Below are 15599 nucleotides of genomic sequence, written 5' to 3' on the forward strand. Positions count from 1 at the left end.
AAATAAAATAGTTGTCTCTAGGAAAAGCACTTATGTGATTGAGTTGTGAGTTGAAATAGCTGTTTTTCCCCCCAGCAAAATCTCATTTTTACTGGAGAGAATGACAAACTGGTTACTCAGCCTTGCAGGTTTTCTCAGATCTCAAATTTATCTAAAAAATTCTCGAGATATTTTCTCACAAATGAATGAGGTGAACCTGTCACTTCATGGAAAATAAATGACAGTGATAAAATTAGAGCCTTTTGTTTAAAAAAAAAAAAACCCAGAATTTTGGAAAGCTTATATCAACTACTGTGCTCTTACAGATTTCCAATACTTAAGTTTTTCTGATGAAATTGGTGGTGATAGTAACAAATATGATTTTGGATACTGTGTATTGAAAGAGCTGGCATTTGGAGGTTCTGCAATACTCAGTAGACTAATCCTTTCCTAATGACCAGTACATGATGTTATAAAATCATCCAAAAGTAAAAGATCCAAAGTACAGGTTGAGCATCTCAAGTATGAAATGTTCCAAAATCCAAAACTTTTTAAGCACCAACAGGATGCTCAAAAGAAATGCTCATTGGAGCATTTTGGATTTTGGATTTTCAGATTGGGGTGCTCAACTGGTAAGTACAATGCCAATATTCTAAATCTGAAAAAATCCCAAACATTTCTGGTCCCAAGCTTTTTGGATAACGGAATCTCAGCCTATACAAGATTGACCAATGGATCATAGTATAAGGGAAACAAAGCGCCCTAATGACTGAGATACTCCTTCCAATTTTACTTGGTAAACTAAGAAAAACAAGAAAATTATTACTGTAAAATAAGAAAATCTAAAAAGTTCTTTAACACAGTTTTAGGATCCACATTGCAGCTAACCTTTAACAGCCAGTTGTCAAGTTTTGGTGTACTATCAAAAAAGTACATCCACAATTGTCCGAAAAGACTATTAAAATTCTCCTCCCTTTTCCAAGTATGTATCTGTATGAGGCTGGATTCTCATCATATGCTTCTACCAAAATGTATGTCCACAGACTGATGGTAGAAATGGATATGAGAATCCACATTTATTGAAGAGATTTGCACAAATGCAAAACAATGCCATTCTCACTACATTTTTTTTTTGTTTTAGAATTTTTAAAATAAAAACATTGTTAACATGTAAGCTCACGTTTTAAAGTTGACAAATATTTTTAAAATGTCTGTTTGAATTCCTAATATAGTAAATAGCATTAGATATATAGTACACATAACTCTAAGCTCTTCGGGGTCTTCAATAATTTTGAAGAGTTCAAAGGAGTCTCCTGAGACCAAAAAAGTTCATAGATTGCTACTTAGAATTTAATTCCAGCATCATAATTGTGTACTGGTGGTGGAGAACAAACCTAAGCCCTAGCCCAAGGCTTCTTGGTTTGAGGCTTCAAGTTCTCAAGAAGGAATTCATATTTACTTTACAGAATTGATATATTTTATATTCTTTAAAAGATGTCTTTACAGATAACCTCTTTAATTTTGTCTTCCATTATCATAGATGATACTCAGTACTTACAAAGAAACCAATGCAATCAGCCCTCCATCTCTGTGGGTTCCAAATCTGTGGATTCAGCCAACTCAGGATTGAATATATTCAGTAAAAAAAGAATGGTTGCATCCCTACTGAACATGTACAGACTTTTTTCTTATTCCCTAAACAATACAGTATAACAGCAATTTACATAGCATTTAAATTACATTAGGTATTATAAATAATCTAGAGATGATTTAAAGTATGTAGGAGGATGTGCGTAGGTTATATGCAAATACTATGCCACTTTATGTAAGGACTTCAGCATCTGCAGATTTGGTATCCCGTGGAGGTCCTGGAACCAATCCCCTGAAGATACCAAAGGATGGCTTACTTTGCATTAAGGAATGATACATAGCTCTTTCTCCACTAAATCACCCAGATCCCATAAAGAGTAAAGAAAGTAGATTTGCACCTCACTTAATTCTTCCCCATTTTATCTTAAATAGGGTTTCTCATTAGCACTGAAAGTCTAAAGGCTGACATGAAAGGAACAATGAGGTGACTTGCCTACGCTGTAAACTAGATGAATAGACCTTGGTAGATTTGTTGTCCATATAGTTTGCTTATTTACTCAGCCTGCGCCTAGAAGCTGTATTCTCTGTTTAACATTCAGCCTCTTAGGTCTCATCAGTATGTCATAGACCTAAATATTGTAAGGTGCTTTTCTTCATTTTTGTTAGCGCTTTCTTTTTTCCAGTACTTGAAACATCAGAGGGTATAGGATGCGTGTGAATTCTGTCTTAAAGCCATAGACAAGAAACACCCTAATCAGCTAGAACACGTTTTTGTGGTCTTTGTTCCAGAAGAAATCATAGAAGGATCAAAACAGTTCTTATAGTTCAGGAGCAGTGGGATTATCATCTTTGAACATGAGAGACCATATGATTATAAAATGACTCCTTTTTGGCTTTTATATGTGGTAGTATTAGATTATAACATTTAAATGGTGGATATTGGCCCAATGGTGGAGGTAAAAGTTCTTAAAATCTTGTGACTATATCTAATCTAAAAGCATGCTAGATCATAGCACTTAATGGCCTAGTCTCGTTCTCTAAACAAGAAAAACACTAATCTGGCTGGGCGTGGTGGCTCATGCCTGTAATTCTAGCACTTTGGGAGGCTGAGGCAGGTGGATCACCTGAGATCAGGAGTTCGAGACCAGCCTGGCCAATTTGGCGAAACCCCGTCTCTACTAAAAATACAAAAATTAGCCAGGCGTGGTGGCAGGTGCCTGTAATCCCAGCTACTCGGGAGGCTAAGGCAGAAGAGTAGCTTGAACCCGGGAGGTGGAGGTTGCAGTGAGCCGAGATCACACCACTTTGCTCCAGCCTGGGCAAAAGAGTAAGACTCCGTCTCAAAAACAAAACAAAAACAAACACTAATCTGGTATATGGTATTGCTTAATTAAGGAAAGTAGATATATTTAAAGCTAATAATGTTTGGAAACTGAATGAGATTTTGGGTTTAAAAATTTCTCGGATTAAAATACTTAACCTATAATAAAATGGTAGCTATGTAAGAGTAACCTTCCCTCCAGCATTCTCATTCCTCCCACACCAAGAAAAGAAAGGCCATATTAGGACTTATCATCTAAGTATAAATTATTAATACTATCACACCAAGTGGAAGCATGTGGGAATGGTCATTGCCCTTTAATTTGTAGGATTGCTTCATTATACTTTTACGTATAGTCTGTTCAGAGAAAAATATTAAATTTGTCCTTCCCCAACAAACTTGATATTGTAGCTGCTTAAATAATGGCTATTGTATTCCAAGCATCAGCTGAGAACATAATACTCAGACTGTGTATCAAAGTTTTGAACTTTGATATTTGTCTGTGAAGAGCCTTCTGTGGGAATGGTGGTTGCTGAGGATGGTGTATGATCATAAATGTTAACCTAAATCATGCAGTAACTTGTCCATGGAATGTTGTCTGTGATTTCTCTCCTTTGCCTCATCTTGATTACAGAGAGGTACAGAAAGCAGTCAACACTGCCCAGGGATTGTTTCAGAGATGGACAGAGCTCCTCCAGGACCCCTCCACAGCAACAAGGGAAGAAATCGACTGGACCACCAATGAGCTAAGAAACAACCTCCGGAGCATAGAGTGGGATCTAGAGGACCTTGATGAAACCATCAATATCCTTTTCTGTGGTGTCTGTGCCATTTGGGATAAATAGACAAATGGACAAGTTTTTCTCCAGTTGTTTCCAGTATGTAGATGAAACATGTTCTTTTATAATCGATTAATGTTTGTTGCTCTTACTTGTACCATGACATGTTTAAAGTATTTGCCCAGTAAGTTAAGATACAGTAGCCAAATTCTTGTACAGTGTGTGACAAATCCTGTACTATAAATGTATATGTATAAAAGCAGCATAGTGTAATGATTATGACTCTGCACCCTGGAGTCAGATTTCTGGTGTTTAAGTCCTGGCTCCACCAATGTAAAGGGGAAAAAAAAAACCCTTTTTTTCTTTTTTTTTTTGTCTCTGCCCTCACACTCAAGTCGGTATATTTCTGACACTGTGTACTTGGAGATAGCATCAGGTCCACAGGTTAAGAGCTCAGTCCCACAAGACTGCCCCCACTTCAAATGACAGTTGCAAGCCCCAGGTTGTGACCAGTGCTTCCAACTGACCAGGTATAAATTGGAGTTCCCACAACCCCCTCCATACAAGAGCAGCTCACAGAACTCCGGGAAACAGTTTCCTTAGGTTTATCCGTTTATTGTAAAGGATATTACAAAGGATACAGATGAATGACCAGATAGAAGAGATGCATGCAAGGTATGGGAGAAAAGGTGCAGCACTTCCAGGCCCTCTTCAGGTGCCTCCAGGAACTTCCACATGTTCACCTATCTGGAAGCTTCCTGAACTCTGTACTTTTGGTGTTCGTGGAGGATTCATTTCGTAGGCATGATTGATCACATCAGTTGGCCATTGGTGATCAACTCAGCCTTCAGCCCCTTTCCCCTGGGGTGGGGTTAAGCGGGGCTGAAAGCTTCAACTGTCTAATCACATGGTTGGTTTCTCTGGGGACCAGCCCCTCATCCTGAGGCTATCTAGAAACCCCCAGCCATCAATTATCCCATTAACATACAAAAGATACTCATCTGGAGATTCCAAGGGATCCAGGAGCTGTGTACCAGGAATGAGGGGCAGAGACCAAATTTGCATTTATTATATTACAGTATCACAACCAGTTACCATGTGACTTGGGCTCATCACTTAACCTCCTGTGCTTCAGTTTCCTCTTTAGTGGAAAGTTAGGATAACAAGAGTACATAGCTCATAGGATTATTGGGATTATACAGGTAAAGAGTTTAGAATGGCGCCTGGCACACAGCTTATGTAATAGTGTTAGCAGTCATTATCATATAGAGGTCCATACAGGCCAGTGTTACACTTTGGTAATTAGAGATCAAAAAATCTTTTTGTAGACTGTCTTCATGTTTAAGAAGTGATGTTACAGTGCTACTGTCCGTTGAAGAGGCGTCTTGTTCCATGAAACTGCATTTAGTAAAAGCAGATCTGTTCTGCTAATTCATGGTATTGATGTGAAGTAAGTCCATTGATCTGACTCATGCACTGGAGAACTGTAAAGACTTCATTATATAGCCTTTTTTTTCAACTGGAAATCCCACTTAACCAAAACTTTAGATGGAAGATATGCCACTTGCATGTTCTGAGTTCTGTTTTGTTTTTTCCCAAAGTGAGATAAAACATCAAGGAAACCAGCTTCTGTCAGGATCACCTTATAGTTAGCACAGGTTCGTATGCAGTTGATACATGGAGTAAATAATTTTTGTTATTCATGATGACCCTGGTACCTTTTACATTATTAAAAGGCAAGTGTGTTCTCTAAAATTAGTGACAAATATGTGAGGGGGCAGGATCAAAAGCACAGTTACAGGGAGATAATTCTTCCCTTGAGACAGGAGGGAAGGAAAAAAAGTTAGGGGAGATAGAGAAAATGTGAGATTAAAAAAACAAAAGTTTTAATAGGTACTCATCATTCAACCAGCAAATGTTTATTGAGTATACTATGTGCCAGGCATTTTGTTGGTTACGGAGATTAGATTAATAAACACTATACCAGCCCTCACAGAACTTTGAGTGGATAGGGATGGGCGACAGATGGTAATCAAGTAATAACACAAATAGATACCTGCAGACTATGAAAGAGAAGTATAGAGAGCTATGCGAGTGTCTGACATGGTGCGTCGGACCAGGCTAGAGGGTAAGGCAATGAGGGCAGCTTCTCTGAAGAAGGCCTGATCTCTCTAGATTAAGAAGTAGGGTTAGCATCTTGGCATAATGGGAAGTGGTTTGGAATGGCAGGAGAAAAAGACTTGCAAAAGCTGTCTTAGTAAAGGTGATCAGGAGTCAAAAAAGGATAGACACAAGTGTTGGCAAACAGGAAGAGCCCAGCTCAGCTGTGGTCAGATAGCCCTAAGCGTTTGCAGTGAAGCTAATCAGCAGGGGCTATGCTTCCTAACCAGACAGATCATCTCTGTCTTGGGGCAAAGGGATCCTCCCTCCTGTGGCTGTGGGCAGAGGAAGTCTGAGAATGATTGGTGTCCAGCTGACTGTTTTCAGAAAGTTTGAGCCAGATTTTATTTGTTTGCATGTGAGAGATTCAGTGAGTTAACAGGATGTTGTCAGGCTTTGATGATGAAATTGTTCTACCTTGACTTTTTGACCTACGCATAGTTGAAGCAAATCCTAGAAAATTTAACCTTGATGCAACTGAATTGAGTATAAGAAAAGCCTTCATTACAAGTACTCGGCAAGTTGTCAGGGTAAGGAATATGATCTTATTGTGTTATCTGTATAAGAAATAGCCAGACTTCTTAGAGCTCTTTCCCTTAATTGTAAACTAATAGGTCACCTCTGAAACCACTTTTTAAATATGAATTAAATGCGAGCTTCCCCATATATAATTTCTCTGATTGACTGGGCATGGTGGCTCATGCCTGTAATCTCAGCACTTTGGGAGGTGGAGGTGGGTGGATCACTTGAGCCCAGGGGTTTGAAACCAGTCCAGGCAACATGATGAAACCCTGTCTCTATAAAAAAAAAAATATATATATATATATATATATATAAAAATTAGCTGGGCATGGTGGTGCACACCTATTGTCTCAACTACATGGAAGACCAAGATGGGAGGCTGAGGTGGGAGGATCAGGTTGAGGCTGAGAGCTATGATCATGTCACTGTACCTTCAAAAAAAAAAAAAAATTTCCATGATTGAAGAAAAAGAAATCTGTTTTTAATCTTTCTTTTTTTGACATGAGGTCTCACTGTGTTGACCAGGCTGAAGTGCAGTGGCACGATCTTGGCTGACTGCAGCCTCCGCCTCCCAAGTAGCTGGGACTACAGGTGTGCACCACCACGCCAGGCTAATTTTTTGTAGAGACAGGGTTCACCATGTTGCTCAGGCTGGTCTTGAACTCCTGAACTCAAGTAGTTTGCCTGCCTCAGCCTCTCAAAGTGCTAGGATTACTATCGTGAGCCACCATGCCCGGCCTGTCAGGCTCATTTCCGAGAGCAAAAATGAGACAGTAATCTGCTGGCTTTGGGCAGGGTGCATTCAAATGGTGTCATACTGAATGATTAGACCCTTGTCCATACCTCTAGTTTCTTCAAGCTAGTTATCTTTCTCACTTTTTATTTCTTAGTGTACTCTATTTCTTGATGAACAAAACAATTACTATTGTAGAAACCATTTGGTTTTTTGATTGATTGGTAATCACTTTGCATTGTTGAAGAGTGACTCTTACTGGGTTTGGATAGCGGCCTCTTCCGCCATCTGAATTGCTTCTGGAACTCTTGCAACCCATGTTACTGACATTTCCATATGTAACTACTTGACAGCCGTTCCAGAGTTATCCAGAGCAAACAAGCATCTATCAGAGTGTAAAAAATTGATCCAAGTGAACAAATCTTTAGTTCTAAGTTATTTAGAATTAATACCCATTATTAAAGAATCTAAGAAAAAATATTATTTAAGTACAATCTTGTGTCATTAAAATGTTTCATATTTTGAAACTATATGCCTAAGCCATTTGATTAGCATAACTAGATGTAAGAGAACCAGCTGTCTTTAACATATGTACTAGAAAGCAGCTTCCTTGAATAAAAAGACTTGGGATCATACCAGTGCTAACATATGGCTTTTTAAGAGTCATCTTAGGCAGGAACCTTAGTTTGTGTTTGCCAAAGTCTTTATATCATGTGATTTCCTTTTGAAATTATTTCAAATGGTAGATTATCACTGAACTTTATATATTCTTGTTACTTGTTTTATTCATTAGTTGCCTTTCTATATACATATACGTAAATTGTTTATAAATAAACCCACATTTTAATGAGGGAGAAACCTTTCTGGACCCTGATCAGATGCCCCATCCACAGTGAGTGTTTGGATTAGACATTCTTAATTTCTAGCCAGTTCAAAATACTGTTCTGATGAGGAAGCCTTGTTGTTAGGTGACATATTTTTTGTAAGATAAGTAAATCCCCAATTATTTTGTATAAGCTTTTTTTTTTTTTGTAGTAGTAGGTTTTTTGAAGGAAACTCCTATAGATATTAATATTTAAGTGGGGCCTTGCAGTGAAGCATGTGTCCTTAACCTTAATCATTATATTTATTCTTTCTGCAAGGTAGACTTAGGAAGTTTGCAAATTGAAATTTAGAGGTTCATATATTGAAAATTAAGTTCATTGGTATAATGGAAAGAAGAATCCAAAGTTCATTTTCTAATATCTGAAAAGCTTTTTAAAGTACATTCTTAGAAAGAGGTTGATATGGTTTAGCTGTTTCCCCACCCAAAATCTCATCTTGAATTGTAATCCCCATAATCCCCATGTGTCAAAGGAGAGACCAGGTGGAGGTAATTGAATCATGGGGGCAGTTTCCCACATGCTGTTCTCATGATAGTGAGTGAGTCTCATGATAGCTGATGCTTTTATAAGGGGCTCTTCCCACTTTGCTCTGTCACTCTTCCCTGCTGCCTTGTGAAGAAGTTGCCTTGCTTCCCCTTCTGCCATGATTTGTAAGTTTCCTGAGGCTTCCCCAGCCATGCTGAACTGTGAGTCAATTAAACCTCTTTCTCTTATAAATTACCCAGTCTCAGGCAGTTCTTTATAGCAATGTGAGAACAGAGTAGTAAGAGGTATTCTAAATCAAGTCAGTACTTCAAAATCTTACTGTCCTTTTAGAGTTGAGATCTAAACCATACTCAACTATGTGATCCACCTGAATATTTTAGGGTTTTAAATCATTCTTGTTTAAATTTATGACCCCTTTGGGGGAAGCTGTTAGTATTTACCAGTGGTAGACTAACAGTACCTAACTGAGCTTTTGCTGATCTGATTTTAATAAATTCTAGTTGAAAGTCCTGTAGAAGAGAAGGAAATAGCAATGCTGCTAACTCGATTAAAAATAAAAACAAAATATACCTTGTGTAATTCCATATTACCACATTTAGCTAAACAGTGTTTGTATGTAGAGATTTCTGGGTTCTGGGTGGAGGAGCTCGATAGAGAGGGAGCAGAGGGTTAGCAGATTTGGAAAATGAGACGAAATGAAGTTCAAATTAGGAATTTGTAAAAATTTATGTTAGCTCTTCTGTTACTATTACTAGTGGGCTTTCATTTAATATTGCTCCAAAATTTTGATTGACTTTATCTTTCAAACAGTGTATTCTACTTATGCTTTCTGTTTTGTAGGCAGGGGAGTCGGTGATACTCTATGCATTTTGTTTTTTGGTTTTTTTCTTTTTTTGCTTCAACCTGAAGAAGTAAATCGCCTGTTTCTTCTTGATTAATGTCCATTGATTATGCCTTTAGTAAGCTTTCCTTGTTTAGAGTCTTGTGTATGTTTTTCCAGGCATCTTTTAAGTCTGTACAAATTCAGTTTTGCTGGCAGTTTTTAGTGAAGAACCAAAATATTCACATTTTTGTATAAATAGCTTTCATATTTTTGAGGTAATCATTTTTACTCTTATGGAGTCACCTATACATCAAAGATTCCACATGTGAAATATTTGTGTTTTAGAAATATATCCTAGAAGTGACTTTGGTTTTACTTTAGGATCAAGAGGTTTTACAGTATATGGCAGAACAACAGTGAATGTAAGGGGTAAGGGAACCTGAGTTCTAGGCTAAGCTGTGACCTTAATAAATCTTAACCATGGTAAGTCATTCAGCCTCCCTGGATCTCAGTTTTATCTATGAAATAATCCTCACTAACATTCTCTGACTTTAACTTTAAAAGTTAGAATCAGAACTATTACCCTCTCCACGAAAAAAACGAACCTGCTCCAATGTAAGAATTGTTTACAGTCAATTATAAGTCAAGATGGAAATGGCTTTGGTTAATCAAAAAGGGTGAAGTATCCAGTGTGTGCACAGATGACCTTGAAATGTAAGGTTATGAGTGGGAAGCACTGGGGTTTATGATGTCTCATTCATTCAGCTTGGAAGACAGTGTGAAATGGGAACAGAAGCATAAATAACCAGGACATTTGTTGTTTCTTTGGCAGATGAACCATATTTTATTGGGACTTGTTGCTTGACTGCTGGTTCTAAACATCATGTGTTAGAAAGAAGATGAGTAATTATGTTTTTGGCATGATAGACTGTTATAAAATGTTTAAAACTATTTAGTAACATAGTTTAAGATCCCGAATTCCAATATGAAGGTGTTGTGTAGTATCTGCTGACTTTTGACCTACATGGATAAAGTGCCATCTCAGAAGTGAAAGCCAGTGGGGTGTGGTGGCTCATGCCTGTAATCCCAGCACTTTGGGAGGCTGAGGCGGGCAGATCACTTGAGGTCAGGAGTTTGAGACTACCCTGGCCAACATGGTGAAACTCTGTCTCTACTAAAAATACAAAAATTAGCTGGGTGTGGTGGCAGGTGCCTGTAGTCCCAGCTACTTGGGAGGCAGAGGTGGGAGAGTTGTTTGAACCGGAGACAGAGGTTGCAGTGAACTGAGATTGTGCCACTGCACTCCAGCCTGTGAGACAGAGTGAGACTCCTTCTCAAAAAAAAAAAAAAAAGAAGTGAAAGCCATAGATCCTTAGATCCTTACCTGCGGTGGTGGTGGTCACATACAGGATGCCCACCCACAGGGCTATTGGAGGAATCTGCCTCATCAGGGCTAACACCCATGCAGGCACACACATAACCCCACATGGTTTTTATTAAGCATAAAACTTTAAAAACTGCAACTTTAAAATACATATTTAATTATGATAATGCAAGCTCAAAGAAAATTAGAGAAAATTTTCAAGAAGAAAAAGTAGAAAAAGGAACCTAAACTCAGAATAATACATAGCACAAGACTTTGCGTTTTCTTCATAATTTTCCTCCCAATGCAGGGCAGTTGTATTTCTACATAGTTGTGATCATACCGTTATGCAATCATAGCATTTTATTTTCTTAGGTTAAAAATAATCTGTACTTGGTATTTATAAAATGCAAATAATTTTGATGAAAAAACTTTGAAAAAAAGAGAAAATGCCTCTTCGTTCTCTAATTTCACTCCCTAGAAATAATTAGTGTCAACAGTTTTATTTTTCACAGCCATTTTATGGACATTGAAATATGCAAACTTTTAAAAAGCAGTGGCATGATAATCTGTAACTTTTTTTCTATGAAAAATTACATTGTGGACATAGTCTTACAATGACGCAGATAAATCTAGAGAAGTGCTGGTTCTGTAGTAATAAAATGTGAACCTCTTGGTCATTTTTAATTTTCTAGTTGCCACATTAAAAGAGTAAAAATAGGTGAGCTTAATATATTTTATTTAACCTGATATATCCAAAACATGATCATTTAAACGTGTAGTCAATATAAGAGATATTAATGAGGGTTTTAAATTTTTTAAACTGTTTTTGTAATAAATCTGTCATGTATTTTACACTCAAGCATATCTCAATTCAGATGTGAAATTTTCATTGGAAATACTTGATCTGTATTTAGAGTTTACAGAACTTACAATTGAAAAAGTAGAATCACAAACCCAATTTTTTCCAGACATACTTCAAAGTTTTCTTATAACTGAATATCAATTAATTAAAGTAAAATTCAGTTCCTCAGTTGCACTGACCACATTTTAAGTGCTCAGTAGCTAGTGGGTCCTGTATTACCCAGGAGCAGACTATCCTTTTTAATAGTTGCATATGTTTATTTGCTGATAATGTTTATTGAGTGCTTACTATATTGTTGGCTACTGTTAATCAGGCTTCATGTGTTACCTCTATTAATCCCTACAATGATTCTAAAAGATATTATTCTAAATGTACAGAAGAAATAGAAACTTAGTGCAGCTATTAAAAAGCATAACTAAGTCTTAAACCTAGGTCTTTGACATGAAAAATGATGCTGTTTCCCTTTCCTTTAATGTGGCTTTGTTATGAGTTATTTAATCATTGACCTACCAGTAGATATTTTGGTTATTGTTTATTATTGGCAGTTGCAAACCGTACTTCAGTGACCATCTTTGTGAGGATAACTTACATAATTGTTTCGTAAAAAATTCAATGAGAATACACATTTTAAATATTCATTGCCAGTCATGGTGGCTCATGCCTGTAATCCTAGGACTTTGGGAGACCAAGGCAGGAAGATCAGTTGAATTCAGGAGTTCAAGACCAGCTTGGGCAACATAGTGAGACCTCATCTCTACCAAAAATTAAAAAAATAAATAGGCGTGGTGGCACGTGCCTGTAGTCCCAGCTACTTGGGAGGCTGAGGTGGGAGGATTATTTGAGCCCGAGAGGTTGAGGCTGCAGTGAGCTGTGATGGCACCACCATACTGATGATGCCTGGGCATCAGAGTGAGATCCTGTCTCAAAAAAAATAAATAAATAATTGTTTTCAAAGTATCCTACAAAAAGACCTTATCAGTCATATTTCTAATAGAGTATCAGAATATACCTTCACTAAGTATTATCAATCTTTTTCATCTTTCTTGGTCTAATTGGAGAAAATGTCTCTTAGCTACACTTCTTTGATTACCAGTGGGTTATTGCATCTATTCATGTTTGATCATTTGTGGGGTTTTTGTGAATTGTCTGTTCACTGAACTCTCTTCATAAGCACAATGCCTAGTACATAATGCCTAGTATATAATACTGCATTGTGTGGATTGTGTTGCTGTTCCCTTATTTGGACTTGCTGCTTATTTCTACTTTTTTTCATATTATAAATAATACTGCAGTACACATCTCTGCATGTCTTTTTTTGTATCTATTTTATGTTATTTCCTTAAAATAAATTCCTGTTGAAGGGGAACATCACACTCTGGGGACTGTTGTGGGGTGGGGGGAGGGGGGAGGGATAGCATTGGGAGATATACCTAATGCTAGATGACGAGTTGGTGGGTGCAGCGCACCAGCATGGCACATGTATACATATGTAACTTACCTGCACATTGCGCACATGTACCATAAAACCTAAAGTATAATAATAATAATAATAATAATAAAATAAAAAAAATAAAAAAAAATAAATAAATAAAAAATAAATTCCTGTTAGTGGAATTACTGGGTCAAGGCAGTGAATATATTGAGACTCATGGTATAGAATGACAAATTTATTTTCAAAGTGCTGGTCTAGTTTACCATCCAGCCATTGTTTGAGACCAGTAGTATTAAAAATACACATATTTATTAAAATATAATGGTACAGAAAAGTGTAATTAACCTAAATATATAGCTTAATAAATTTATAAACTGAACACAGCCATCTCAACAGCACCCAGAAGCATTGCAGTGTTACCAGCACCCCCAGAAGCGTGCCTGTGCTCCTTTTTAGCTGATGTCTCTACCCCCCACTGCACTGACTTCTAACAGCAAATGTTGTACATGTAATGTTCAAAGGCTAACATGTCACTTTTCCATACTTGCATGTTGATATCTTTATTATGCAAGTAATGTGTTCATTGTTTTAAAAAAACACTATTATAAAATGCACTGACTATATTTTTATTTTATTTGTTTTGTAGAGATGGAGTTTTGCTATGTTGCCCAGGCTGGTCTGCAACTCCTGGCCTCAAGCGTTCCGACTGCCTTGGCTTCCCAAAGTGCTGGGACTATAGGCACAAGCCACAGTGCCCAGCTGAGTATATTTTTAAAAGCATGTATTATCCCCCTAGTGAATGTTGCTCTGCGTAGTTTTTAATATATATTAAATAAATCGGGCTGTTGGATTGACTATCAGAATGTCATCTTAAACTCTAATTGATAATCAGAAAAGGAATCCTGCAGTCCAGGAGATACTAGCATAATGATCAGTTTCTCTTTAAGGCTTCTAGATTTCCATTGTAAGACAAGGAATGGGGATGGGGAGGGGGGCTTGTTAAAAATGTGCCGTCAAGAGTCTGACTTCATAGGTCTCATAGTGGCCTAGGGAACTACATTTAAAAAATATTTTTAGGCCGGGCACGGTGGCTTATGCCTGTAATCCCAGCACTTTGGGTGGCCGAGGTGGGCAGATCACAAGATCAAGAGATCGAGACCATCCTGGCCAACATATTGAAACCCTGTCTCTACTAAAAATACGAAAATTAGCTGGGTGTGGTGGTGCGTGCCTGTAGTCCCGGCTACTCAGGAGGCTGAGGCAGGAGAATCACTTGAACCCAGAAGGCGGAGGTTGCAGTGAGCCGTGATTATGTCACTGCATTCCAGCCTGGTGACTGTGAGACTGTGTCTCAAAAAAAAAAAAAAAATTTTTTTTAATTTCTTAATACATAATGGTTGTGCATATTTTTAGGGTACATGTGATATTTTGATACGTGTATATAATGTGTAATGATCAAATGAAGGTAATTGGAATATCCATTTTAAACATTTATCTTTATGCTGCAAACATTTGAATTATTCTCTTCTTGCTATTTTGAAATATACAATAGATTATTGTTGAACTATAGTCACCCTACTGATCTATTGAGCACTAGGTCTTATTTCTTCTAACTGTATTTTGTACCCATTAATCAACCTCTCTTCATCCTCCTTTCCCCCTGCACTCTTCTGGCCTCAGGTAACCACCTATCTATTCTTTGTCTTCATGAAATCCACCATGAGTGAAATCTCATCCACTTATGATTGAGAACATGCAGTATTTGTCTTTCTGTGCCTGATTTATTTCACTGGGCATAGTGACATCAAGGGAACTGCATCTTTAACAACACTCACATGACTGACTCGGGCACATCATCATGATGTGAACTCCATGTGGGCAGGGGCCTAGCTAGTATCATTCACTGCTGTATGCCTGGCCACATAGTAGACATCAGTGAGTGTTTGCTAAATGGATAGATGAGTGGTTTGAAAGTTGAATCAGGTGGTTCTCACTCACATTTACCACAATTCTGGGATTGTAAAAGCAGTGGCACTGTCTGATCTACTGTTTACTTGTCATGGGTCTTTAAAGAAGTTTCTAAAAGTCTTATACTTTGATGTTTGCATAAATTATATTTTGACAACCTTTTAAAAACTGTTGTTGCAGTCATGTATTCAGTTCAAATCATTCTATAGTAGATTGGATTGTAGCTAAATAAGCAGAATGACTCATATTTAATAAAGTGTTTTGCTTCAGATAAAGTAATGGATCTATTCACTTTTCATTCCATACAAAATTATTTTTGACACCACTCTGGATATTCACTCTGATGTTAGGAATAGTCTATACCTTTCATGAATCCAACTCAGAAATAAAATAAGTGACCTGTTGTACCACTATTTTGAAGTATTCTTTGGTGTTTAATGGTAAATATACTTTATACTAAAAGCACATGCTTTTTTACATATACTGTAAAAAAGATGCAAGCCCTTGAACACGTGCTTTTTTGTTTGTACCCCAGGGATGTTCTTTATTAGTGATGTGACTTTGAGAAAGTATCATCGTCTTTTTGGACCTAGGTCTCCTCAACCTTAAAATGGAAATAGTACCAGCTTCACAGGGTCCTTGTGAAAATTCAGTGATAATGTGTGTACGTGTTTAGCACTATTTCTGACCTGTG

At 37.4% G+C, this 15599-nt stretch overlaps 1 protein-coding gene across 5 annotated transcripts in view; it reads left to right on the top strand.

Annotated features, from left to right (window-relative positions):
- STX6 (syntaxin 6) overlaps window positions 1-15599 on the top strand; it is a 49980-nt gene that overhangs the window by 13696 nt on the left and 20685 nt on the right. The window contains exons 2-3 of one of the 5 annotated variants that reach the window (XM_054456768.2): window positions 3525-3694; window positions 6265-6359. In XM_054456768.2, coding sequence (XP_054312743.1) covers window positions 3525-3694; window positions 6265-6359 — 265 coding nt within the window. Of the gene's footprint in view, window positions 1-3524; window positions 3769-5270; window positions 5328-6264; window positions 6360-13583; window positions 13696-13757 lie in introns of those variants that run through there. The other 4 variants (XM_063650662.1, XM_054456777.2, XM_054456803.2 and 1 more) reach the window with 4 other exon arrangements.

The sequence above is a fragment of the Pongo pygmaeus genome, chromosome 1 (assembly GCF_028885625.2).
Source record: "Pongo pygmaeus isolate AG05252 chromosome 1, NHGRI_mPonPyg2-v2.0_pri, whole genome shotgun sequence".
NCBI lineage: Eukaryota > Metazoa > Chordata > Mammalia > Primates > Hominidae > Pongo > Pongo pygmaeus.